General features: G+C 38.4%; 2 protein-coding genes across 4 annotated transcripts; both read left to right on the top strand.

Moving 5' to 3' along the window:
* LOC110748596 (putative helicase MAGATAMA 3) lies at positions 1-24,896 on the top strand. 3 transcript variants are annotated; one of them, XM_088254684.1, is made up of 10 exons: positions 2-258; positions 364-885; positions 1,060-2,106; positions 2,193-2,517; positions 2,616-2,877; positions 2,975-3,191; positions 3,435-3,796; positions 3,894-4,043; positions 4,189-4,245; positions 24,735-24,896. In XM_088254684.1, exons 1-9 carry the CDS (start codon positions 142-144, stop codon positions 4,241-4,243), a joined length of 3,057 nt encoding a protein of 1,018 aa, XP_088110810.1. In that variant the 5' UTR covers positions 2-141; the 3' UTR covers positions 4,244-4,245; positions 24,735-24,896. The 3 variants fall into 3 exon arrangements, with proteins under 3 accessions (XP_088110812.1, XP_088110810.1, XP_088110806.1); XM_088254680.1 differs by lacking the exon at positions 24,735-24,896 and adding an exon at positions 4,592-4,859; XM_088254686.1 differs by lacking the exons at positions 4,189-4,245; positions 24,735-24,896 and having other exon boundaries at positions 1-258; positions 3,894-4,047.
* On the top strand, positions 8,664-9,872 carry LOC148297558 (uncharacterized). The gene has a single exon (XM_088247524.1). It carries the CDS (start codon positions 8,664-8,666, stop codon positions 9,870-9,872), a length of 1,209 nt encoding a protein of 402 aa, XP_088103650.1.
* Positions 24,897-26,656: the final 1,760 nt, after the last annotated feature.

The following is a 26,656-nucleotide window of genomic DNA, read 5'->3' as shown; positions in this document are numbered from 1 at the left end:
TTGCAGAAGTACTTGGGTATCAATTTGGTGGCGTCTCTCTCACGGCTTCGGTGCTAAGCAATTTACTAATTGACTTATAATTGACTTGAGCTTCCATTTACAAAGAATTCATTGCGAATATCAGAAGATCAGTAAGCAGCTATGGAACATCAAGAGACTAGTGTGGAAAAGGAGGGAGTTGCTGGCAGAGGCTTAATCGATTTGGTCTTCTCTTGGTCTATGGAGGATGTTCTCAACAGAAATCTATACAAAAACCAGGTTTGTCTGCTCTTCTTCGTATCTCGTCATGTAGTAATTACAATGTGATGAGTTATGCATGCTTGTCAATTTTGCTTTGATGTTTGTAAATTGTAATTACCACAGGTGACGAAAATTCCTGATACATTTTCAACCGTGACGAGTTACATGAAAACGTTCATTCCTTTGCTTGTTGAGGAAACACATGCCGATTTACTCTCAAGCATGGAGACTCTGCCACAGGCACCTACTTGTGAAATTCTGGCTGTTAAACCTAAGGGTCATAAAAATGCCAAGGACTTTTTTTATTTTATTACAATAAGGGGCAGTGGAGAAGCCGAAAATTATGAGCCGCAGGCTGGAGATCTTATTGCCTTGACCGATATTAGACCAAAATGCAGTGATCATTTGAACAGCCCGAGAGATTCATATCTCATTGCGTATGTTATTCCAGGCGGAGATGATAGGGTCTTTATACGCTCATCAAAGCCTATAAGTAGAGGAGGAGGAGAAGGAGGAGGAAAACTTTTTGCTGTCTATCTGATCAACATGACAACAAATGTTCGCATATGGAAAGCTTTGATCTCAGAAAAGGCAAACACAAATATAATTAAGAATGTGCTGCAAGTGCAACCCAATTCATCACAGGTAATTTTTTTTCTAGACTCTTTCTTTTCTATAACATCATGCCTGCACATTAATTAGGCCTTGTTCTATGTTTTCAGAATAAGGATGATCAACTCTTAGTGCATTGTTTGCCATGTTTACTTGCTAATTGATTTCCAAAGCTCCGAACAACGCATTTATGTTTCTTTCTTACAGGGTGGGAATTCTTGTTCAATTTGCTTTTCTAAAGAAAAATGCTCCCCTGCCCTTTCTATTAAATGGCCCTCAATGTGCTCTGATCTAAATGATTCTCAAGAAGCTGCGGTTTGGAACTGCATCAGTTTGAGTAAATGCACTCACCAAAATACCATCAAACTAATATGGGGTCCTCCGGGGACTGGAAAAACCAAGACAGTTGCTATGTCGCTCTTTGCCCTCTTGAAGTTGAAGTGCAGAACACTAACATGTGCTCCAACGAATGTCGCCGTGTTAGAAGTGACAGCGAGACTCCTGGGATTGATTAATCAGTCTCTTGATTATGGAAAGTATGGACTTGGAGATATAATTCTATTTGGGAATGGGGAGCGAATGAAGATTGATAATTTTGATGACCTTGTTGAGGTATTTCTTGATTATCGTATTGAAATTCTGGCCGAGTGTTTTAACCCTTGGACTGGATGGAAACATTGGTTGGAGTCAACGATAGGTTTGCTTGAGGATCCACAGGAAAAGTACTCAACAAGGGATGATGAGAATGATTTTCAGACCTTTGAGGAGTTTGTGAAGGAAGAACTTAATTCAATTGGTGAGCATGTGGAGTTTTGCATGGTAAATTTGTACACTCACTTACCAACTTCTTGCATTTCACTAAAGGTTGTGACGGACATGATTGAAGCTCTGGATTTGCTCAATTCTCTTAAATCTTTACTGCGTGAGGTTGGTTTTGCTAATGAAAGGTCACAATTAGTTCTAAAAGATTGTCTTCATAAACTGAGGTCACTTCGTAAATTTTCTGTTCCTAATTTAAAAAATTTGGAGAAAATAAGGAAATTCTGCTTGGCAAATGCTTCCTTAATATTTTGCACCGTGTCAAGCTCTGCTAAATTGCAGACGGAGAAAAAGGCACCCCTGGATTTGTTAGTGATTGATGAAGCTGCTCAGCTTAAAGAATGTGAATCAGCAATTCCTTTTCAACTACCTGGTCTTCGCCATGCTGTTCTCATAGGAGATGAGAGGCAACTCCCTGCTATGGTTAAAAGCAAGGTTTCATTTTGTCCTTTGTGCTGTATAGTTTAAAAAGTTTGTAAAGCTTTTATGTTTTATGTGAATTTTGAACAATGCACTTTCAGATCACCGAGAAGGCTGGTTTTGGAAGAAGTTTGTTCGAAAGACTTCTACTGTTGGGACATGAAAGGCACCTTCTCAATGTCCAGTATAGAATGCATCCATCAATCAGCTTATTCCCAAAAAGGGAGTTTTACAACAACCGGATATTAGACGGTCCAAATGTCAAGCAAGGAAGCTATGAGAAGTGCTTTCTTTCAGGAAAAATGTACAGATGCTACTCCTTTATAGATGTAGCCAATGGACAAGAAGAATTTGATTGCGGGCATAGTCAGAAAAATATGGTTGAGGTTGCTGTGGTCTGTGAGATTGTTGCAAGCCTTTACAGAGGTAATTTTTGCTGTAAGCTGCTGTAGATGTTCTTAACTGCTTCATTTATGATTGTGATGCTTGGAAGGTTTTTCTGTAACTTTTTTTATGCACTGCAGAATTTATTCGAACAAAAAAGAAGGTTAGTGTTGGGGTAATATCACCTTACTTAGCTCAAGTTAATGCAATTCAAGAGAGAGTCAGGGAATACAGTGAAGTTTCTGACACTGATGGATTCTCTGTAAGTGTGCAATCTGTTGATGGATTCCAAGGTGGTGAAGATGATGTGATAATTATCTCCACAGTCAGATGTAACGAGAAAGGATATGTTGGATTCATTTCCAATCTTCAAAGAGCAAACGTGATGCTAACACGTGCAAGGTGCTTCTGTCACATTGCGGTTGTACATGTAGTAGCTTATACTGTCTGAAATTTTTGGTGCTTCTGAGGAAGTTGATTTGTCTCTTTGTGTCTGTAGGCACTGTCTTTGGATTTTGGGGAATGAAGCAACTTTGATTAGAAGTAACTCTATTTGGAAGAAGCTAATTCTTGACGCAAAGAAACGCAAATGCTTTTATAATGCTGCTGAGGAAAAGAACTTGGCTCAGGCCATTGCAGTTGCCCTCATGGAGCTTGGCCAACTTCATATTCCACTTAATTCTGATTCTTTGCTGTTCAAAAATGCCAAATGGAAGGTGCACTGCTACGTTTCCTTTTCGTTCGAATTATATTGGACTGCTGTTCTGCATGCCTCCAATATATAGTGTTCTGTTGCACCTAACATTATCAATCAAAGCTTATAGAACGCACAAATTTCCTTTGAATGGGGCAGCATGCCTCTTTAAAGGCGAATTCGTTCTTTTAGTGGCTTGGTGCTTAGGATATTTGAGTTCAGATTTTATGTTTTGTAGCATTAAATCAATCTTCTTCCTGTATAGGTTTGCTTCACCAATGAATTTCAGAATTCCATACAAAAGATTAAAGACATTGAGATCCGTCGGGAAGTGGTTTCCTTATTAACAAAGCTCTCCAATGGTTGGCGCCAATCTCGCAAGAATAAAAGAACTACAGCCCATGGGACTTGTGCTCAAGTTTTAGAGAAGTACAAAGTTAAAGGGCTGCTGAATCTCATTTGGTCTGTAGATGTTCTCCAGGAGAATTCAGATTATGTCCAGGTTTTGAAGATTTGGGATGTTCTTCCGGTTTCTGATACTCCCGAACTTGATAAGCGGCTTGAGATCATGTTTCATAGCTATACAACCGCTGAGATGAACCTTTGCCTGCTCAGATGTGTTGATGGGTATGTATATAGGGATTTGACAAACGTTCAAGTTTAATAGAACAGTACATTTGTGCTAGCATGGCTTAAATCATCCATTGTTTCTCAATTGCGACAGAGACGCAGTTGTCCCGGTTAGAATGCCGGTGGATTCGAGCAGCTCCCATGAGGCTGAGGCTGATCCTGTGGAGGTTCTTTCAAAACCATTATCTTCACTCAGTCTAAAAGATGAGCCCCAAACATCAAGCAGTGAGCCACAAAGTCATAGGTGATTTTTTTTTTACTTTGTTCATCTTCTTCCATATATCTGACTGACTAAACCACATGTATTTTTAGAGCTTTTTCTCTTTCTAAATACAAGATATGTGATGTTATAATTTAATTTCTAATTCCTTCATATTAAAAACTTTCAGAAAGACTAAAAATAATATGCCCAGAAGGCAGAGAAAGAAGGCCACCAAGTTCTAGAGGTAATTTAATTAAGCTTTGCTTAGTTGATGACTGATGAAATAACTATTTATAATTTCCTATCTTCTTCCTACTTACCAAATGAGGTAAATTTTAAAATTAAACATTGCAAATGTTTCTCTCCTTTAAATTCATCTTTTTCGTAAGAGTGGTGCGATGTGTATCCCAATTACTGAACACATTGTTAACCACATTTCTAATGCAAATGGGCCCCACATACATTGATAAGGCCCCACCCTATTAGAGTAGTCAACAAAGTCAATAAATGTAGTACAAATAAAATTAATGTTTTCGTAAATAAACTTTGGTATATTTGAACACACCTTAACTTCTTAAAATGGTGTGCAGGAGAGCACCATCAATAATATACGTCGATCTTGAAGGTTGCAGCCATTATTACATTATACGTCCTGAAGGTGGAGGCCAATACCAGATGATGTAGGGGGAAAAAAGGAGAAATATATGTTGATCTTTGATTACTTGGTTTAGGGGAGGTCCTAGGCACAAACAGGCAAGGTGGTCGCCTAGGGCCCTAAAATTGGGAGGGCGCCCAATTTGTATAAATCCCTATATTACATACATTTAAATATATATATATAACATAAATATTATGTTATATTCAAACTAATTATTGTAAAATAAAAAATAAAAAAAACTTATTATTGTAAAATAAAAAATAAAAAAAAACTTACTGAATCTTTCAATTCGAAATTAAAAATAGAAAACTCAATAAAGGCCCACTTATAGCATAAATCAATTAATCTAGTTGAATCAATTAGGCAATCAAATACATATATTTATCATCAACGCCAAAACCCTACAACATAGCTGTAATACCCTCAAAAATAATATTTGGTTTTATTATTTTTGTGGAAAATATTATTAAGTCGTGTGACTATTTTGGATGTTGTATGATTTTGGTTTGGTGTGGAAATATTGGAATTAAGTGACTTAATCTCAATTTGGGACAAAATACCTTTATGATTAAGTTTATGATTTTACAAAGGAAGTACAAGAAATTGAAGCGAGAAAATTATGATTTTTGATTTGGAAAATCGAGGTTGATCTCACGAACGCGTAGGCGCAAACGGTTCGTGAATCCGAGTTGAAACAAAGAAGTTATACTCGTTTGAAGTTTCAGGGACTAAACTGCAAACAGAGACTTTGCCTATAAATTTCAGAAGGACACTGTTGAGGATTCAGAAATTTCAATTGAATCCGGAGGTTTGAGAGCTCATCGGAGAGGCGATTTCCGGCGGCTTCTGCGGCGGCTTCTGCGGCGGCGTACGGTGGAGGTGATCAACACCACCAACCCAGATAGAAAGCCTGCTATCTTTTGAACATAACCCAAGAAGAATCGGAGCCATCGGAGGTGTGGTGAAGGCAGGGCGACGCCGCGAAGTTGGTTCGTCAATAGTGAAATCAGCAACTTCAACCGGCGGTTTGAGCCACTTACACTTCGAATTGGACCTCGAGGTAAGAATTAAAGTTGTTCTATTCAGTATTACGAACATTTTGGCATAGGTCTTGACCGGCGATTTTAGGGTAGTCCGTCGCCGGAATAGTACCCGAACCACCACCGGCGGTGGCGGCGCGTGGCGGGGCTGGGTGGCGATTCTGAGTTAGGGATTTAGAGACAGAATGTAGTGCTGGAGTAACTGAACATGTTTGTATGTTTAAAATTGTTGAGATTCCGTCGTTTAATCGACGATCGGAGCCTCACAAATGTGGACCATTGATTGAAGATGATCGGACCGTTGGATCGTGTCCAATTTTAATTATGTTGTAGCTGGTGTTGTTAGGAGTCTGTGGGTTCAGACGGATTGATGATCGGAAGTCCCGATCTTAAGTTATTAAATTTCAAAGTTAAGGCGAGCGATCGTCATTCGATCGTGTAATGTAGAATTATCCGACCGTTGGATTGGGCCCAAATTGTTGCAGGGTGATGTTGGGACTATTTAGAGTCCATTGGTGAGATCGGATTTGGAATCCGAGGTTGTGGGCCAAAGGCGGATTTTTGGAGTGTCGGTTAGACATGTGGGACCCACGGGACCCAAATAGTGACCTTTTGGACAATGGGTGTCATTGGTCATGATTCGACGTCGACAGCACGTATGTCACAGTTTTGAAGTTGGTTGGACGAGATTTGATCGCTTTGGACCCCCGGTTGGTCCAAAGGGCAATTTCGTCATTAGTTGCGAAATCTTGGATTTTTGGAGTTTTGTGCTAAGTTGAGCTATGTACTTTGCTTAGGTACTGTTGGAGTTTGAGTTGCTCGTTGAGGTTTGAGATTGCTGATTCGTTAAGTTGTTGAAGACGCAGCTTGGACGAGAGGTGAGTAAAATCATCCAAATCGTGAGTAAAATCATGAACTATTATATTTATTATAATGTGACCTTGGAGAATGTTAATGGCTATAATTAACATGCTGTTTGTGATTTTGTAAAATGTTTTAATTGATTTAAAACACATGAACTTGTTCATCAACGGTTCATGAGGTAAGTGAAACCTATTTTGTTTTGAATTAATACTTTTTATTGGAGATTTTGGTGTTTAACCATATAACATATATTGTGGATGTATGGTGGAAATTCATTCGTGAATAACCACATAAATATATATAATAAATATATATTGCTGTGATTGGTGTATTTGGCTATAAAACAATGTTTAATGTGAAACTGCATTTTATATTGTTTTGGTGTTGGTGTTTTGGTGTTGATGGATTTAGGTGAGAATACCTTGAATCCCTTCTGAGTTTGTCAGGTGGGCATTCTCGTGGCAAATAATGAGGGATAAATTACCCTAGGGAGCAAGACCCAAGAACAGTTAGAGCTCTAGTCTGGCGCCATCTAGTACTCATGACTGGTGTGTAATCATGAGTGAACACTACTATGGTGTTTTGTAGTGTTATAGATTAGAGGTTCATAGTATTCTCTCTTCTATCTGTCAAACAATTGACGTGTGAAAACTACTTTGAAATAAAGAGTTTTGGTGTGGTCACAGGTGGTGATCGTAACAGTTCTTTAAATAAAACAAAAGAATTGTGATTGTGATGATATTGATGATTATGATTACCTTGGTTATACAAGGATTGTGGTGTGCTAATGAAAGTGCATGTGTTTGTATATTATGTGAAATTGACATATTATACTGTGGACGTGGTTTACTCATACGAGCTTTAGAAAGCTTACCGGGTTGTTCTGTGGTGAACCCGGTGCACTATTCAATGGTGTAGGGGAAAATCCTGCAGGTGGTAGAGACGGTGAGCAGGAGAATTAAGGTGAGGAGCAGGAGGCTCATTGGTGGTTCCACAGACTGTAAAGTGTGGTGTGAGAGTGTTGGTGAGTGTTAGACTTCCGCTGTGTGAAATAAGCTCTGAGGAGCATATTATGTAAAATGATGATTGTTCATTTATGTTGTGAGTTTGTAATGTAATATTTGACTCAGAAGAGTTGAGTCATTATTGACATTGTGGTTCGGAACAGTGGTGTTGTATCAAAAAAGAAAAGTTTAAATTTCTAGGTACTTTTGTTGAAGGTTCCGAGCTTCGCGTCCCGGATCGTTGGTTGTTCTGTTTAATTTTGCAGATTAATTGTTGTTGAAAATTCGGGGCGTGACAGTTTGGTATCAGAGCATGTGGTTCTGCTCTGATGGAGTGTTAGAGCTTATGGTCAGCTCTGACAGTTTGCTAACTGCTCAATTGTTTTGCCTTGTCGGAACTTTGGGTAAGTTCGGGAGACCTGTATGGTGTTTAACTCTAAGAAGGGTTTAGGTATTAGAGGAATGGATCCTCTGTTATTGTTGTGGTTGTATGTTAATTTCAAGCTTGTTTATTTTGAGATAATACTCAAGTATGGAATTAACAGTTTGTTGGTCTTTTGCCAGAAGGATAATGGTTCAAGGCAGAGGTCGAGGCAGAGGTCGAGGCAGAGGTCGAGGCAGAGGTCGAGGCAGAGGCCGAGGCCGAGGCCAAGGCAGAGCTAGGGGTGAGGGCGAAGAGCAAGGAGCTGTTGAGACTAATTTTGAAATTCATGAGGAGTCTGAGGAGGAGATTGAAGAAGAAGCTCCTGCTGGTGCGCAAAATATGCGCAATGTGCCAATGGATGATCGTACAGCTGATCTATTTGCAGAGTTCTTGCGGGCACGGGAGCATGGTGTTCCTCCACCACCACCAGTGCCACCCGCAGATCCTTTCAGAATGTCCCAATTGGTTTATGAACTCAAGAAACTGGGAGTTAAACCCTTTGAGGGTAAAGTGGATCACATGAAGGCGGATAGGTGGATACGGAATCTTGAGAACTACTTCAAGATGTTGCGTATGACTGGTGTTGAGAAGACGAGTGCAGCTTCCTTTTACTTACAGGATGAGGCACGAGTGTGGTGGGATACGGTGTAAAGAGCACAGAATGTGGACCAGATGGATTGGGAAGAGTTTTTGGCACTATTTTACAAGAAGTACTTTTCTGATACCGTAAGAGAGGAATTACAAATGGAGTTCATAAACTTGACGCAAGGGACCATGACTGTGAGGGAGTATGAGGCACGGTTTGCTGAGTTGTCTCGTTTTGCAGACCCTCTGAGTGAGTTGCAACAAACCCAGAAGTTTCAAAGGGGTTTGAATGTTTATGTTAAAAAGATGGTGACTGGTTTCCGCCATACGAAATTGGTGGATTTGGTGGAGTGTGCAGCTTCTATCGAAGCAAATAATAGTGAGTTCAAGAAGAGTCTGGATGTCAAGAGAGATGTCAAGGGGAAAGGAAAGGCGCCAGCACAAAGTAGCACCACTGGGAATCAGGGAGGTGTTGGCAAGAAGCAGAGGACGGGGTACCTGACTGCGACAAAAAATGAGGCACATGCTAAGCAAGCTGGGCCCATTAGATGTTATAACTGCAATGAGGTGGGTCATCTGTCAATAAACTGTACCAAGCCTAAGGTGTATACATGCTTTACTTGTGGTCAGCCAGGACATATTGCTAAGAATTGCAAGAGTGAAAACAAACCGGGGAGACAACAAAGACAAGGAAATGCTAGAGTCTTTGCCGTGGGTCAAAGGCAGGGGAACACTGGTGTGGAAGGTACAATAACTCTCTTTCATAATCTTGTGAGGGTTTTGTTTGATACTGGTGCATCACATTCTTTTATCTCTCGATCTGTTGTGAATGCGTTGGGATTAACTCCTAAATTGCTTGGTGTGCCTTTAACTGTTGAGTCACCTTTGGGTAATTCTGTGAAATTAATTTTGGTGTGTGAGTCTTGCCCATTGTTGATTGGTAACAAGGAGTTCCTTGCTGATTTAATTGTTCTGGATAATAACTCGTATGATATGATACTTGGTGTGGACTGGTTACGGTGTAATCATGCTGTAATTGATTGTCATGGAATGTTAGTGTCATTTCATACTCCTGGACAAGCGGTGGTTCGGCATAGGTGCATTAAAACTGATGCAACTATGAAGTTTGGGTTTCTAGCTCTTGTGGAAAGAGTAGAACGAGTTCTTGCATTGGAAGATGTTCCTAAAGTATCTTTGTATCAGGATGTTTTCCAAGATATTGTGGGTTTGCCTCCAAGGAGGGTAGTAGAGTTTACTATTGAATTGATTCCGGGAACGTCACTGATCGGTTCATAATTGTATATCATTTTGTACCCTTCTAGCTTATGATTTGGTTATGTTTTTGAGTTAAACTTGTGCTTTTAATCCTTTTTGTGTTTATCTTTCAGTTCATTGAGCTTTAGGTAATAATGATGGCTTTAGAGAGCATAATTCATGCAATTCAAGCATGTTAAGGCCTAATTTGGATGAATGGATGAAGAGCTTAAAGACAAACTCATTTTAGCTACAGCCCCCTGCCAGTCCAGTTCCGTAGGTCATATTGCAAGCTTTGTTTCAACAACCTACATAGCTCGAATGAGGCCACATTCTTCTTGAAAGTTGTTTCAATGGGTGTGTACTATAACATATCCAAAATTCAGCCCCATTGGATAAATATGGAGGCTGTTACCTAGCAAACACAGAACCATGCTCAGGATGGATCTTATCAGCGCGGAAAATGAGTTAGCAATTTGTTTTGGCCTTAACTTCCTCCTCCGACCTTGGATTGGCCCAAATGATATATGGCTGGAAAGAAGACATTCTGAACTTCAAGTTTGAGTGCTTAAAGTCTTAATTTGCTTAAGGGAAGCCCAAGTTGTAAGCCCTTGAAGTTGCTGGTCATGCTGACCTCAGCATGTGCTGGTTGGATGCTTGGTCATGGTGAGCTAGGTATGAGCTATCATTTCTGGTTGGAAGCTTGGTCATGGTGACATGAAGATGAGCTAGGGCTGCTGGTGGGATCTATTGGTGAAGTGCATCAACCATTTCAGATTTTATAATGGAAGTGTTGTATGCATTAGTGAAGTGCATCAACCATTTCAGATTTTATAAAACAAAGTGTTGTATGCATTAGCCATACTTAATTCAGATTTTCAGCTTCCTTAGGCCTATATATAGTGAGGTTTCCCAAGCTTGTAAACACACCCCAAGGGGGGGAGCTCTCAAACACTTCTCTAGAGCTCCCTTCCCTTCTCTCCCTCAAATTCTCTTAATTTTGCTTTCTAGTTCTCAATTCTAGCTTTCCTTTTGCTTCTTAGTTGTAGTTTATTTTTCTTTGTAATGTAAATTCTTTTCTTAAGTTTTCAAGTTGAATTAGTTTCCAAGTTTCAATTATGGTTTTTGTTCTTATTCATTATGCTTATAAGTTAATATGCTAGTTTGAATGATTGATCACCATTTAGGCTTGCATGTTAGCTATCTTGGTTTGAATTAAGAGTAGACACCATGCTTTAATTCGAATTGAACTATGAATAGGAAGAGTATGTATGGACATTCGACAACAGGGATTAGATACATGCTTGGTTGTTTAAATTGTTCTTCTATGCTTAATGGGTTCCTAATGCTTAATTTTAGGTTAGACAACAAATGATCAAATTAGGGAATTAGGAACACAAGGTTATGACCAAACACCATGGCTTAATCATACTTTAGCTAGAATCAATCCGTTAATCTAATTGAACTTGGGAACTTATTTGCTTGAGTTATTTCTTCCTTGTTTTATTTATTTCCCTTCTTTTTCATTTCTGTTTTGTGTAGGGAAAATGAATTGAATCATTCAATCACCAATCCTCGTGGGATCGACCTCGCACTTACATACGCTATACTACCGAACGGCTCGTGCACTTGCGAGTATCACAAGTTGAGGATGCAGCTGAATCCATTTTGGTGCAGCTGTATCTACACAACAAGTTTTTGGCGCCGTTGCCGGGGATCGGTAACATTGTTTGATTCTATTTGGCTTTCCTACTTTAATTTTTTTTTCTTAACTGGACAATTTCAAGTTTTAAAGTTAATGACGTTAATGGACAAGTTGTGTTTGTAGTCCAACAGAAAAGGACAATTGCCCAACAAGCAAGAGAACTGGGTTTAAGTCCCAGCTTACACAACCCATTGGTGCTTGTTGCTTTGAAGCATGGAATTGGATGTGTGTTGATTTTCCTTTTCATTTTAGTTTTTATTTCCTCATCCTTTTAATTCTATTTCAAGTTTTCTGTGTTTGTTTTAGCAATTTATTATAGCTCAATAATAAATGGAGAGAGATGGCAACCTCAATCATAAGAATGGGAAGTGTGGAGCAGTGGGAGAAGTCGCGACCTCCAAGTGCATCCATGCTCGACCTAATCGCTTCAAGGGGGAGCATTTCAATCCTTTCTTTTCTTTGAATTCTGTTTATTTTCGTAATAGTTTTTGCCTTTTGGTCCGCGTTGAGTTCTTTGTTTTTCTATGCTGAATCCAACCATATAAAGAACGTAAAATTTGGACTTACGGTTGGAAAGTTATAGCCTAAAAACTGAACAGAGGTCGAAGCTGAAAAACATAGAAACGAATCTGTCCAAATGGTGATAAACGGGTGATAGAAAGTGCTGTTTGTTTTTTTTCTTTGGTTTCTTGGTTTGTTTCTTTTAGTACAACAATTTATGTTGTTTGTTTGAATTTGTTTACAGTACTTAGTTCATTTTTGTTTGTGGTTTGTTGTTTCATTTTATCTTAATTTGTTTTTGTTTCTTATCTTAAAAAATTTTTAAAAAAAAGATTTTTCATATGAGCCGACTTATGGTAACCCTAGTGAGCACTTCCGTTAATACAGTGTCTAGGAGTTCTTTAGGCGACACCTTCGGTGTCTAAGAAGTTTGGGTTTTAAGCGGGACCATTGTGACCCCTCCAACCTTCCCGGATCCCCTGGCTGTGTTTTCTGAGGCCCTTAACTGGTCATCCGTGAGTTGCTTGTATATTCGTGTGTTTTTAAATTAAAGTTTTCTTTATTTTCTTTGTTTTCTTTTCTGTTGAGTCTTTGTTTTTGTTTTGTTTCTGTTTTTGTTTTGTTATGTTAGTTTATTTATTTACGTGGTATGGTTAGTTAGTTTATTTCTGAGTGTTAAAACACTTTTTTTTATTTCAAACATTGCATAAAAAAATAAAAACAATAAAAACAATAAAAAAAAAAACAATAAAAAAAACAATAAAAATAAAAAAAAACAACATCATCATCTTCTTCATCATCTTCTTCATCTTCTTCATCTCCATCATCATCATGGCTTGACTCTATTTTCTCGCACTTGTAGAATCTGCAGCAGCTCCACATGGTCCTCATTTTTTCTCTGCAGTGCTTCCACGTGCTGATTGGCACAGTAGAGCCGCTTCTGCAAGTCCGCCACCATAGCCTTCAAGGAAGCTATTTCCTCGCTCATTGCGGCACACTCCCTTGTCCTCGCCAGTAATCGCATGCCCAAATTGGTAGCGGAGACCGCGTGGAGCACAGTTAAATTGTGGGACTCCTCTACCGCTGCCTTATCAGACCTCTGTGCCACATGCAGATGATCTGTCGGAGTGAGCTTGCTGCTAATCATGCCTCCTAGCAGCACTGCTCTGTTCGACAGTGCCTCAGAAAAGTTCGGTATTGCCTCAGCAAAGTTTGAGGCCGTGCCGTGATGATATGAAGAGTTTGGAAAGACAGTGTTTGGAGGAGCCCTTGTCTGGGCATTCGGTGGTGCAAGTGAGAGCTCAAGGTTGAGATCATCAAGGAAGAAATGCTGGGTATCATCCGCTTGCAGAGGTGTGGTTTAAATAGACATATGCTGATGAGAGAGAGCCAACACCATTTCGGATTTCCCGGGCATGCTCGACCTAATCGCTTCAAGGGGGAGCACCTTTACTTTACTTTTCTTTTTTTTTTCTTTTTTTCTTCCTCCGTGTTTTCTGGTGTTTAATGTTTTTGCCCGTTACTTTCATTTTCTAGTGCTTTGTGTTTTTGCCTTTCCCTTTCGGCTATCATCTTTGTCTTATTTTAGTTAGGGAAATGTGTTTTCTTTTCCGTTTGTCGTCTTTGTTTTATTTTAGTTGGGAAGTGTGTTTTCTTTTTCTTTTTCTTTTTCTTTCTGCAACCTTACTCTTTTATTTCCGAAACAAAATAAGGAAAATACAAAAACAAAAACAAAATAAAATAAAAACAACAATAATGCAGTAGGAAATCATTTCTTCTTGTTGCTTGGTGTCTCGACCATTGGAGCTTTGAGTTTGGCCCTCTGGCTGTCCTCTTCCGGGGCTTCACGCACAGCTTCTTGGGGCTCATCACTTGAGCTCCCAAAGATCGCAATCTTAGCTTGAGCGTAACTACTCTCGCGATCTGCTTGTTTGCGTTTACCCGGTCGGTCTAGGTCCTCCAGCTGTTTTCGCATGTCGCGAGAGTACAACTCTACCATTTTTGATAGGTTTTTATTCTCGTCCCGCAATACTTCTAGCTGGTGTCGATTCACCTTCACTATCCTTGACCTCTCCCTTTTCAAGCTTTTTATAGCAGTCTGACACTCTTCAACCATACTTCGCTCCGCCGCCAACTGACCCTTTAGCACCTCTACCTCATGGGACTTCGCAAGTAGGCGATGACCCAAACTTGCGACTGTTGCCGTACTCTGCACGCTCAGTGCCAGGGCATCGCTCACGACCCGGTTGTCATCCCTTGTCCCCAGAACACGTATATCTTTAGGAGTCACTAAATTTCTAGCCACTCCAATGGCAACATCGTTGTCCAGGAGTATTGAGTCAGTTACTGTCACAGGCCCCCGTGCGGAAGCAAAGTAGGGCATCCATACTGGTGCCGTTGCTTGGCCTCGTGTCTGAGTCGGTGGAGCTAGGTTGAGATCCAACGAAAATGGGTAGTTAGAGGCCATTTGATTTCTCACTCTCTTTTCTTCTTTCTTTCTTTTCTCTTTTGTGTGTTTCTGAGTTTGCGTTTTTTTTCACCCTTTCTTATAGACTTAGTCTTTGACAAACCCTAGCCATTGCAGCATCTGAGCATTTTCTGAATCTCCAGCATTCCTTGAGTCCCACAACCTTCTCGCCTTCCAACCATACCCAACTCATTTATCACGACGTGTCTTTTCTGAACGAACGCTTTCAGTAAAGTCTTCGCGCCTTAACATTAGCCCGTAATTTTTGCTTGTGGAGTCTGCGGCACCTCTATGCGTCGACACGTGTCTCGCCCTGTCTGTTGGTCCCTTACACTGAACCGAGACATCATGACCCATGTTAAAATCCCGCTCTTTGTGTTGCTAATCACGGTTCGATAGTTTGTTTTTACAAAACTAAATAATAATAAAAAGCCGGAAATGAAAACAAATTGTGGGTCGGGTTTCACTTTAGTTTGGGTTTCAAAGTGTGTTAAATTCACCGTGGTTTGTGTTTCGAAATTGTGGGCTTTGGGCTTCAAAATTTTTTTTGGATTTCAGAATTGTGTGATTAGGGTTTACTGTTTCAATTTTTTTTTTTTTTTTTTGTTTGTTTGTTTGTTTGTGTTGTAATTTTTATTTTATAATTATTTTGTTTTTGTTTTCTTTTGTGATTTTGTGATTTTTTTTTATAATTTGCTTTAATACCTTTCATTTGTTGTTATGACATTGTTTGTGGCTAATTTTTAAACATCGAGGACAATGTTCATTTCTAGGTTTGGGGGTATTGGAGTTTAGCATGTAAATTTGGTTTTTCCTTAATTTTTTTTTATATTTATTTATTTGCTTGTTTTTATTTTTATTTTATTTTGTTAAGTCTTGCTTTTATTTTGATTTTGATTTTGATTTTATTCACTTTCCGAACACATTTGATGAGATTGTGATAAATGTTTGCATGACTTAAATGAAAATTGAATTTTATTTATTATTTATTTTGTTTTCCTTGTAAATTTTTATTGTAAAAAAAAATTAATTAATTAATTAATTTGGCATCGTTCTAGCATGACATGTTCGAAACCTTCTTTGCACTTGCCATTTGTTTCATAATTTTCCAATTAAAGGATTTGCATGACCCAAAGAATTGTATCAAGCATAAATTAGACTTATATAACCATATAATGTGAGCTTTTGAGCCTTGTGCTTCATTTCATGAGTGTTATACACATACTCTTATTTTCTTGTCATCAAAGTTGTTGTTTGATCTCATTATTCATTGATTTGGTTGATCACTTAAAAGTCATTCATTCTTATGCAATTTGACTTCATGACATTTTAAGAAGTGATATTAAGGCCTTCTTTGGATCGTTTGTGCCTTTCAAGCTAACCTTATGCATGCTTAAGCATGATTTTCCATTGTTTACCATTTTGAGCCTACATGTAAACCTTTTCTTTCATTTTACCAATTATATTTCCTCGCCTTAGCCTGAAAAACAAATATTTACCTTTCTAAGGAATTCATGAGCTCTAATTCGGATATGTTTTTCATACTAAGTTTGGGAATGGGTGTTACATTTCAAAAAAGAAAAAAAAAAATCACACAATTGGTGAAAGAAAAGAGAAAAGTTGTAATTAAGTGGTGGTTGAATGAAATTTCATTTTTGGGTTTCATTTTTGGGCCTTCAAAATAATTTGGTGTTTGGAAAGGAGTTTGAATCAATGTAAATGAAGGTATAAGGAGTTTTGATCATGTAAAAGAAAAAAAAAATCTAATCGTGATGATTCGAAGTCTTGTAAACAATTGTTTTATGCTCTTACATTGCGAGTTCCTTGGACTTTGTATTATCCATACCTTTCATTTCTTACTCACCTTACACCCTTGGCCCCATTACAACCTATACTAAAGACCTAAATTGATCTTAAATGTCATGTGGTTGAATTGCATCCATTTTTCTACTTTTAAGTGTTTGGCATCCTTCTTGAGATCATATTAATGCAAGTTCTTCATCTTCCTATTTTGAGTTAACTCCTTTATGGTTTAACTCTAATCTCATGTTTATAACTGAGTGTTGCATTGTAGCCCTCTTCTGAGTGATTCATTTGTGAGAGAACAACTTTGGTGAGATTTGAAGTTGCATTGTGTTTGGTATGATTTTTGAAATTATGTGAAAACTAAGATTGGGGAATTTGTTGCATTTGGCTATCACACTACCACACTTTGAGCATATTATGTTTTGAACTTTGCCGCTTTGTGAATAATGTCCAAAATTGAGCTTTTATTGTTAAAAACTTTTGAGTCATGTGCATGAGTCATTTCTCTTCAGAAAATGTTCGGAAAGATTGTTTTGAGTTCTTTTCATTTTTTTAATTGTTTTTCTTTTTGTTTTATTTTTTTGTTTTTGTTAATGTATTTATGTTTGTTTTTGTTTTTGGTTTTGCTTAAGGACTAACAAATCTAATAAGTTTTCTAACCATTTTGTTTTGTAGAGTTAGAAAAACGTTTGTGGGTATCGTATCTGTTAAACCCTCAGGAGACACAACTCCTCCTACTAGGGATGCCTAGAGGTTTAAAGGCTTGTTGCATACGCTCAATGCAATCGAGTTACCTACGAAAGTGGTCTAGTTAAACTTCTTGTTTTGTTTTTATCTTTGTTTTTCTTGTTGTTTTGCTCGAGGACTAGCAAAATCTAGGTTTGGGGGTATTTGATCGGTTCATAATTGTATATCATTTTGTACCCTTCTAGCTTATGATTTGGTTATGTTTTTGAGTTAAACTTGTGCTTTTAATCCTTTTTGTGTTTATCTTTCAGTTCATTGAGCTTTAGGTAATAATGATGGCTTTAGAGAGCATAATTCATGCAATTCAAGCATGTTAAGGCCTAATTTGGATGAATGGATGAAGAGCTTAAAGACAAACTCATTTTAGCTACAGCCCCCTGCCAGTCCAGTTCCGTAGGTCATATTGCAAGCTTTGTTTCAACAACCTACATAGCTCGAATGAGGCCACATTCTTCTTGAAAGTTGTTTCAATGGGTGTGTACTATAACATATCCAAAATTCAGCCCCATTGGATAAATATGGAGGCTGTTACCTAGCAAACACAGAACCATGCTCAGGATGGATCTTATCAGCGCGGAAAATGAGTTAGCAATTTGTTTTGGCCTTAACTTCCTCCTCCGACCTTGGATTGGCCCAAATGATATATGGCTGGAAAGAAGACATTCTGAACTTCAAGTTTGAGTGCTTAAAGTCTTAATTTGCTTAAGGGAAGCCCAAGTTGTAAGCCCTTGAAGTTGCTGGTCATGCTGACCTCAGCATGTGCTGGTTGGATGCTTGGTCATGGTGAGCTAGGTATGAGCTATCATTTCTGGTTGGAAGCTTGGTCATGGTGACATGAAGATGAGCTAGGGCTGCTGGTGGGATCTATTGGTGAAGTGCATCAACCATTTCAGATTTTATAATGGAAGTGTTGTATGCATTAGTGAAGTGCATCAACCATTTCAGATTTTATAAAACAAAGTGTTGTATGCATTAGCCATACTTAATTCAGATTTTCAGCTTCCTTAGGCCTATATATAGTGAGGTTTCCCAAGCTTGTAAACACACCCCAAGGGGGGGAGCTCTCAAACACTTCTCTAGAGCTCCCTTCCCTTCTCTCCCTCAAATTCTCTTAATTTTGCTTTCTAGTTCTCAATTCTAGCTTTCCTTTTGCTTCTTAGTTGTAGTTTATTTTTCTTTGTAATGTAAATTCTTTTCTTAAGTTTTCAAGTTGAATTAGTTTCCAAGTTTCAATTATGGTTTTTGTTCTTATTCATTATGCTTATAAGTTAATATGCTAGTTTGAATGATTGATCACCATTTAGGCTTGCATGTTAGCTATCTTGGTTTGAATTAAGAGTAGACACCATGCTTTAATTCGAATTGAACTATGAATAGGAAGAGTATGTATGGACATTCGACAACAGGGATTAGATACATGCTTGGTTGTTTAAATTGTTCTTCTATGCTTAATGGGTTCCTAATGCTTAATTTTAGGTTAGACAACAAATGATCAAATTAGGGAATTAGGAACACAAGGTTATGACCAAACACCATGGCTTAATCATACTTTAGCTAGAATCAATCCGTTAATCTAATTGAACTTGGGAACTTATTTGCTTGAGTTATTTCTTCCTTGTTTTATTTATTTCCCTTCTTTTTCATTTCTGTTTTGTGTAGGGAAAATGAATTGAATCATTCAATCACCAATCCTCGTGGGATCGACCTCGCACTTACATACGCTATACTACCGAACGGCTCGTGCACTTGCGAGTATCACAAGTTGAGGATGCAGCTGAATCCATTTTGGTGCAGCTGTATCTACACAACAGTCACCAATATCAAAGGCTCCATATAGAATGGCACCTACCGAGTTGAAAGAACTCAAGATTCAAATTGATGGTTTAGTGGCACAAGGGTTCATTAGACCGAGTACATCACCTTGGGGTGCACCTGTCCTATTTGTGATGAAAAAGGATCACACACTGAGATTATGTGTGGATTACAGAATGTTAAACAAGGTGACGATTAAAAATAAGTATCCGTTGCCAAGGATTGAAGATTTGTTTGATCAGTTGAAGGGGGCAACTGTGTTCTCAAAGATTGATTTGAGGTCAGGATATCACCAAGTTAGGGTGAGGGAGGAAGATATTCCTAAAACAGCATTTCGAACCAGGTATGGACATTATGAGTTTGTTGTCATGCCTTTTGGGTTGACTAATGCACCTGCTGTGTTTATGGATTTGATGAACAGAATATTCGGTCCTTACTTGGATGTTTTTGTTGTGGTGTTTGTGGATGATATCTTGATCTACTCAAAGAATGATGAAGATCATGATAGACATCTGGAAATTGTTTTGGAAACACTAAGAAGGAATCAGTTGTATGCCAAGTATGAAAAGTGTGATTTTTGGCAGGATAAAGTAAAATTTCTCGGCCATGTGGTTTCTAAGGATGGGGTATCAGTGGATCCTTCTAAAGTGGAAGCAGTTATGGAGTGGAAACAGCCTGCTACTGTGACTGAGATTCGTAGTTTCTTGGGTTTGGCCGGTTATTATCGGAGGTTTATTGAGGATTTCTCAAGTATTGCTGCACCTTTGACCAAGTTGACAAGGAAAGATGTGTTGTTCATTTGGAATGAGGATTGTGAGAAAGCCTTCAAGGAACTGAAGAAGAAATTGACTACTGCTCCGGTGTTGACAATTCCCTCAGGAGGAGGAGGATTGGTGATTTATAGTGATGCATCTCTTCAGGGTTTGGGATGTGTGTTGATGCAGAATGGTAAAGTGGTTGCTTATGCATCTAGACAGCTGAAGGTCCATGAGAGAAACTATCCTACACATGATTTAGAATTGGCTGCAGTGGTGTTCGCCTTGAAAGTTTGGAGGCATTATTTGTATGGTGAGAAGTTTGAACTCTTTTCAGACCATAAGAGTTTAAAGTATCTCTTCTCTCAAAAGGAGCTGAACATGAGGCAAAGGAGATGGATGGAACTCATAAAGGATTATGATTTCACGTTGGAATATCATCCAGGGAAAGCTAATGTTGTTGCAGATGCATTGAGTCGCAAGCCTAGAGGAGTGGTCGCATCTGTAATGGCACAGGAGTGGAGAATGCTGGAAATGGCAACAGAGGTGGACCTAGTACCAACTACAGTTGGAGGAGATATTTTTCTGGGGAGTATGACAGTTCAACCTAGCTTGATTAGTAAGGTGATTCAAGAGCAAGCTCAAGATGTGGGAATGCAAGCTAAAATGGTTGAGTTAACAATTGAACCAACTTTTATAGGTCCTTCTGAGTGGACAATTGGGAGTGATGGTGGTTTGAGATACAGAGGGAAGTTGTGCGTGCCTGAATCTGAGAATCTTAAGAGAGAGATTTTGGATGAAGCTCATCGTTCTAAGTATACGGTTCATCCAGGAAGTACTAAGATGTACAAGGATCTTAAGAGACAATTCTGGTGGATTGCTATGAAAAGGGAGGTGGGACAGTATGTGACTAAATGTCTAACTTGTCAACGGGTGAAGGCAGAACATCAACGGCCATCAGGGTTGTTGAAACCTTTATCTATTCCTGTTTGGAAATGGGAAAATATTGCTATGGATTTCGTTGTGGGATTGCCTAAGACTAAACAGAGTCACGATGCAATTTGGGTTATTGTGGACCGACTAACGAAATCAGCACATTTTCTGCCTGTATCTATGAAGTATTCAGTGGACACACTGAGTAAGCTCTACATTCGTGAGGTGGTGAAACTACACGGGATTCCTATATCCATTGTCTCGGATAGGGATGCTCGTTTCACTTCTAAGTTTTGGAGTAGTTTCCAAAAGGCCATGGGAACTAGATTGGATATGAGTACAGCTTTTCATCCTCAAACTGATGGTCAAACTGAATGAGTGAATCAAGTGATGGAGGATATGCTTCGGGCATGTGTCTTGGACTTCAAGGGAAGTTGGGATGAATATTTGGCTCTGATAGAATTTGCCTATAACAACAGTTATCACTCTAGTATTGGTATGGCACCGTATGAAGCATTGTATGGAAGGCCATGTAGATCACCTGTTTGTTGGGCTGAGGTAGGTGATAATAAAGTAATGCATACTGAGGTAGTTCAAGAGACTACAGAGAAGGTTTCTATCATCAGAGATAGAATCCGCACAGCACAGAACCGTCAGAAGAGTTATGCAGATAAGAAACGGCGGAGTGTGGAATTTGAAGTTGGTGACCATGTGTTTTTGAAGGTTTCACCAATGAAGGGAGTAATAAGATTTGGTAAAAAGAAAGGGAAGTTATCTCCCCGATTTGTTGGACCTTTTGAGATTCTAGATAAGGTCGGTGAGTTGGCATATCGGTTGGCATTACCTCCAATGATGTCAAGTGTCCATAACGTGTTTCATGTGTCAATGTTGAGGAGGTATATTAAGGATGCTTCACACGTAATTGATTACGGTACTGTTGAAGTCAATGGAGATGCAACTTATGTAGAGGCACCTGTACGCATCTTGAACAAGATGACCAAACAGCTTAGAACAACTCAGGTGGATTTAGTCAAAGTGTTGTGGAGTCACCATGACGAGGGTGATGCCTCTTGGGAATTGGAGTCTGAAATGAGGAAGAAGTATCCTCATCTTTTTGAGGACGAGGCGGGTTGAATTTCGGGACGAAATTCCTTTAAGGAGGGTAGAATGTAATACCCTCAAAAATAATATTTGGTTTTATTATTTTTGTGGAAAATATTATTAAGTCGTGTGACTATTTTGGATGTTGTATGATTTTGGTTTGGTGTGGAAATATTGGAATTAAGTGACTTAATCTCAATTTGGGACAAAATACCTTTATGATTAAGTTTATGATTTTACAAAGGAAGTACAAGAAATTGAAGCGAGAAAATTATGATTTTTGATTTGGAAAATCGAGGTTGATCTCACGAACGCGTAGGCGCAAACGGTTCGTGAATCCGAGTTGAAACAAAGAAGTTATACTCGTTTGAAGTTTCAGGGACTAAACTGCAAACAGAGACTTTGCCTATAAATTTCCGAAGGACACTGTTGAGGATTCAGAAATTGCAATTGAATCCGGAGGTTTGAGAGCTCATCGGAGAGGCGATTTCCGGCGGCTGCTGCGGCGGCGTACAGTGGAGGTGATCAACACCACCAACCCAGATAGAAAGCCTGCTATCTTTTGAACATAACCCAAGAAGAATCGGAGCCATCGGAGGTGTGGTGAAGGCAGGGCGACGCCGCGAAGTTGGTTCGTCAATAGTGAAATCAGCAACTTCAACCGGCGGTTTGAGCCACTTACACTTCGAATTGGACCTCGAGGTAAGAATTAAAGTTGTTCTATTCAGTATTACGAACATTTTGGCATAGGTCTTGACCGGCGATTTTAGGGTGGTCCGTCGCCGGAATAGTACCCGAACCACCACCGGCGGTGGCGGCGCATGGCGGCGCTGGGTGGCGATTCTGAGTTAGGGCTTTAGAGACAGAATGTAGTGCTGGAGTAACTGAACATGTTTGTATGTTTAAAATTGTTGAGATTCCGTCGTTTAATCGACGATCGGAGCCTCACAAATGTGGACCATTGATTGAAGATGATCGGACCGTTGGATCGTGTCCAATTTTAATTATGTTGTAGCTGGTGTTGTTAGGAGTCTGTGGGTTCAGACGGATTGATGATCGGAAGTCCCGATCTTAAGTTATTAAATTTCAAAGTTAAGGCGAGCGATCGCCATTCGATCGTGTAATGTAGAATTATCCGACCGTTGGATTGGGCCCAAATTGTTGCAGGGTGATGTTGGGACTATTTAGAGTCCATTGGTGAGATCGGATTTGGAATCCGGGTTGTGGGCCAAAGGCGGATTTTTGGAGTGTCGGTTAGACATATGGGACCACGGGACCCAAATAGTGACCTTTTGGACAATGGGTGTCATTGGTCATGATTCGACGTCGACAGCACGTATGTCACAGTTTTGAAGTTGGTTGGACGAGATTTGATCGCTTTGGACCCCCGGTTGGTCCAAAGGGCAATTTCGTCATTAGTTGCGAAATCTTGGATTTTTGGAGTTTTGTGCTAAGTTGAGCTATGTACTTTGCTTAGGTACTGTTGGAGTTTGAGTTGCTCGTTGAGGTTTGAGATTGCTGATTCGTTAAGTTGTTGAAGACGCAGCTTGGACGAGAGGTGAGTAAAACCATCCAAATCGTGAGTAAAATCATGAACTATTATATTTATTATAATGTGACCTTGGAGAATGTTAATGGCTATAATTAACATGCTGTTTGTGATTTTGTAAAATGTTTTAATTGATTTAAAACACATGAACTTGTTCATCAACGGTTCATGAGGTAAGTGAAACCTATTTTGTTTTGAATTAATACTTTTTATTGGAGATTTTGGTGTTTAACCATATAACATATATTGTGGATGTATGGTGGAAATTCATTCGTGAATAACCACATAAATATATATAATAAATATATATTGCTGTGATTGGTGTATTTGGCTATAAAACAATGTTTAATGTGAAACTGCATTTTATATTGTTTTGGTGTTGGTGTTTTGGTGTTGATGGATTTAGGTGAGAATACCTTGAATCCCTTCTGAGTTTGTCAGGTGGGCATTCTCGTGGCAAATAATGAGGGATAAATTACCCTAGGGAGCAAGACCCAAGAACAGTTAGAGCTCTAGTCTGGCGCCATCTAGTACTCATGACTGGTGTGTAATCATGAGTGAACACTACTATGGTGTTTTGTAGTGTTATAGATTAGAGGTTCATAGTATTCTCTCTTCTATCTGTCAAACAATTGACGTGTGAAAACTACTTTGAAATAAAGAGTTTTGGTGTGGTCACAGGTGGTGATCGTAACAGTTCTTTAAATAAAACAAAAGAATTGTGATTGTGATGATATTGATGATTATGATTACCTTGGTTATACAAGGATTGTGGTGTGCTAATGAAAGTGCATGTGTTTGTATATTATGTGAAATTGACATATTATACTGTGGACGTGGTTTACTCATACGAGCTTTAGAAAGCTTACCGGGTTGTTCTGTGGTGAACCCGGTGTACTATTCAATGGTGTAGGGGAAAATCCTGCAGGTGGTAGAGACGGTGAGCAGGAGAATTAAGGTGAGGAGCAGGAGGCTCATTGGTGGTTCCACAGACTGTAAAGTGTGGTGTGAGAGTGTTGGTGAGTGTTAGACTTCCGCTGTGTGAAATAAGCTCTGAGGAGCATATTATGTAAAATGATGATTGTTCATTTATGTTGTGAGTTTGTAATGTAATATTTGACTCAGAAGAGTTGAGTCATTATTGACATTGTGGTTCGGAACAGTGGTGTTGTATCAAAAAAGAAAAGTTTAAATTTCTAGGTACTTTTGTTGAAGGTTCCGAGCTTCGCGTCCCGGATCGTTGGTTGTTCTGTTTAATTTTGCAGATTAATTGTTGTTGAAAATTCGGGGCGTGACAATAGCATACAATAAAGATTTAGACTACCCACCGAAAAAGCAAGAAGTTGAAAATTGAATATAAACAAGAGGTTTCGATAGCATACAAGTTGAATGATACAATATAGCCAGTCAATCTTATATTTTTGAAAATTCAAATATGTGAGTATTATTGTTGTTGTAAATGTGATGCTATTACGTACTTTCATTGTTGTTCAGCATTATTTAGATTTTGTATTGATTTTTTTTTCAGGGAAGAATATAAAGCATTAGTTGACCATTGAATTTCGATCAACTATATCATAAGAAAAATTGAATGGCTTGGCTATGTTGTCCATTGAAAAGGACATGGTAGAAAGTTTGAATATGTAAAGTTTAATTGATACTTTTGCATAAAAAAAAAATACAAGACGAGTGATATTTAAGTGAGATATATTTTATAAAGTTGTTGTGTAAATTACATATGTTTGTTTCTTTTCTATTACAATTGTGAATTTGAGTTCACATAATATACATATAAAAAAGAAGACCCCATTTAGGTTGTTCGCTTAGGACCTCCAAATCATAAAATCCCCATTGACTTGATTTAAATTCAATCGAACAATTACTTTGGAATATATGAACCAATTATATTACTTGATTGATAGCATTCTTCCCCATTGGTCCTCATCCCCTTTGTGGGAGCAAATATTTTCGTCTCCAGTCAGAGCACGCCACGTGGAAAAGAAGATTATCCCTTAAATTAATTAATTAAACCATTTATTGGGATAATTAATTAATCTGGATAATATCTTAATTATATGGTATTATCTCATAATTAATAAAGATAATATCATTAATTGGGATATTATCATAATAAAGGGATATTATCTTATAATTAATGAGATAATATCAATAATTCGGGTATTATCTTATCAAAGGGATAATATCCTAATTATAGGATATTATCTTATAATTAACAAGATAATTCAGATATTATCAAGCCCGACTCGATCTCTACGAAACCCTAGCCCCGAGGCTCCTATAAATAGATGACTTCAGTCATCATTCAAGGTACATCTAAACCTACTCCTGATACCCGAGAAAATACCCGAAGCTCTCTTCTCTCTCCCTCTCCACTCTCCACTCTCCATATTTTCTCCACACGGCTCCGGCCACCACACACAGCTCCGGCCGCCCGGTTCACACCATACATACAAACTCCGTACCCTTTGCTTAGCTATTGTTTTCCTACAAACAATCGAACTAACTTAGGCATCAGAGGGCCTTTGGCCAACACCCCCCCGGGTGTGGTCTATTTACTCCAATCTTTTTTACAGGAATCGAGGAAGAGAGAGAAGGAAGATCGAAGGTTGAAGGATCTAGAAGCGAATATTCTCCCGCGAGATTATTTGCACAAACACCCTTGTTATAAGTTATATTTTTGTTGATAATATAAAATCTCACATGAGGAGAATTTTAAGCTTTGAACAGGACACTTCACTCGTTGCCAATTAATTTCGGGTTAAAAACTCTATCCTAATATTCACAAGTTTAATTCCCCTTTTACAAAAGTTTGATCTCCCTCCATACGGTATAGTAGTTCAGAACATTATCTTTGTGAAAAAAAATTATATATATTATAAAAATAAATAAATAAAACAAAAAAAAAACTTGGATATCATGTGTTTTTTTTTTTTTTTTTTGGTGTTAGGATTTATGGTTGCAAAACAAACAAGAAATTATATATCATTCATATGTACTAAGCAAGGTACAAGAAATTAGATATCATAAGAAGAAACTACGATATTAAAAATACTAATTAGTAGCACAAATACACCATTGCATTTTAATTTTCCTAAGAGGAATGCTGGCTATCTTCTCTCTAACATTCTCTTTTGGAGCTTCTCCCTTCTCCTCATGACAAGTGTCAATTTCCCTTCACTTAAAACAATGTCATTAATGCATCACACAAGTTAGTTTTTCTTTTCCAAATCTTATTAAATGTATTGGATTTTATATTCCTTCACTTTATTCAAATTTTGTTACAACTTCCTTAGCACATTGTTAAAAATTAAATAAGAATAAACGTCAATTTTTTTATATATTTTAAAATAAAGTTTGTTTCATGATATTGTTATCATGAAATTGATATCATCTTTCTTTTGTGTTTAACAAAACATATGTTCTCTCTAG

The sequence above is a fragment of the Prunus avium genome, chromosome 1 (assembly GCF_965620075.1).
Source record: "Prunus avium chromosome 1, drPruAviu1.hap1.1, whole genome shotgun sequence".
NCBI lineage: Eukaryota > Viridiplantae > Streptophyta > Magnoliopsida > Rosales > Rosaceae > Prunus > Prunus avium.
The sequence above is the reverse complement of the archived record's forward strand: the minus strand, read 5'-3'. Positions and strand labels throughout refer to the sequence as shown.

Excerpts from the sequence above, each read along its gene's own strand:
- LOC110748596 (XM_088254684.1), top strand. The coding sequence starts at position 142 with ATGGAACATCAAGAGACTAGTGTGGAAAAGGAGGGAGTTGCTGGCAGA. Across the intron at positions 259-363 it reads GAAATCTATACAAAAACCAG|GTGACGAAAATTCCTGATAC; the intron begins GTTTGTCTGCTC and ends TAATTACCACAG. Across the intron at positions 2,107-2,192 it reads CTGCTATGGTTAAAAGCAAG|ATCACCGAGAAGGCTGGTTT; the intron begins GTTTCATTTTGT and ends ATGCACTTTCAG.
- LOC148297558 (XM_088247524.1), top strand. The coding sequence starts at position 8,664 with ATGGATTGGGAAGAGTTTTTGGCACTATTTTACAAGAAGTACTTTTCT.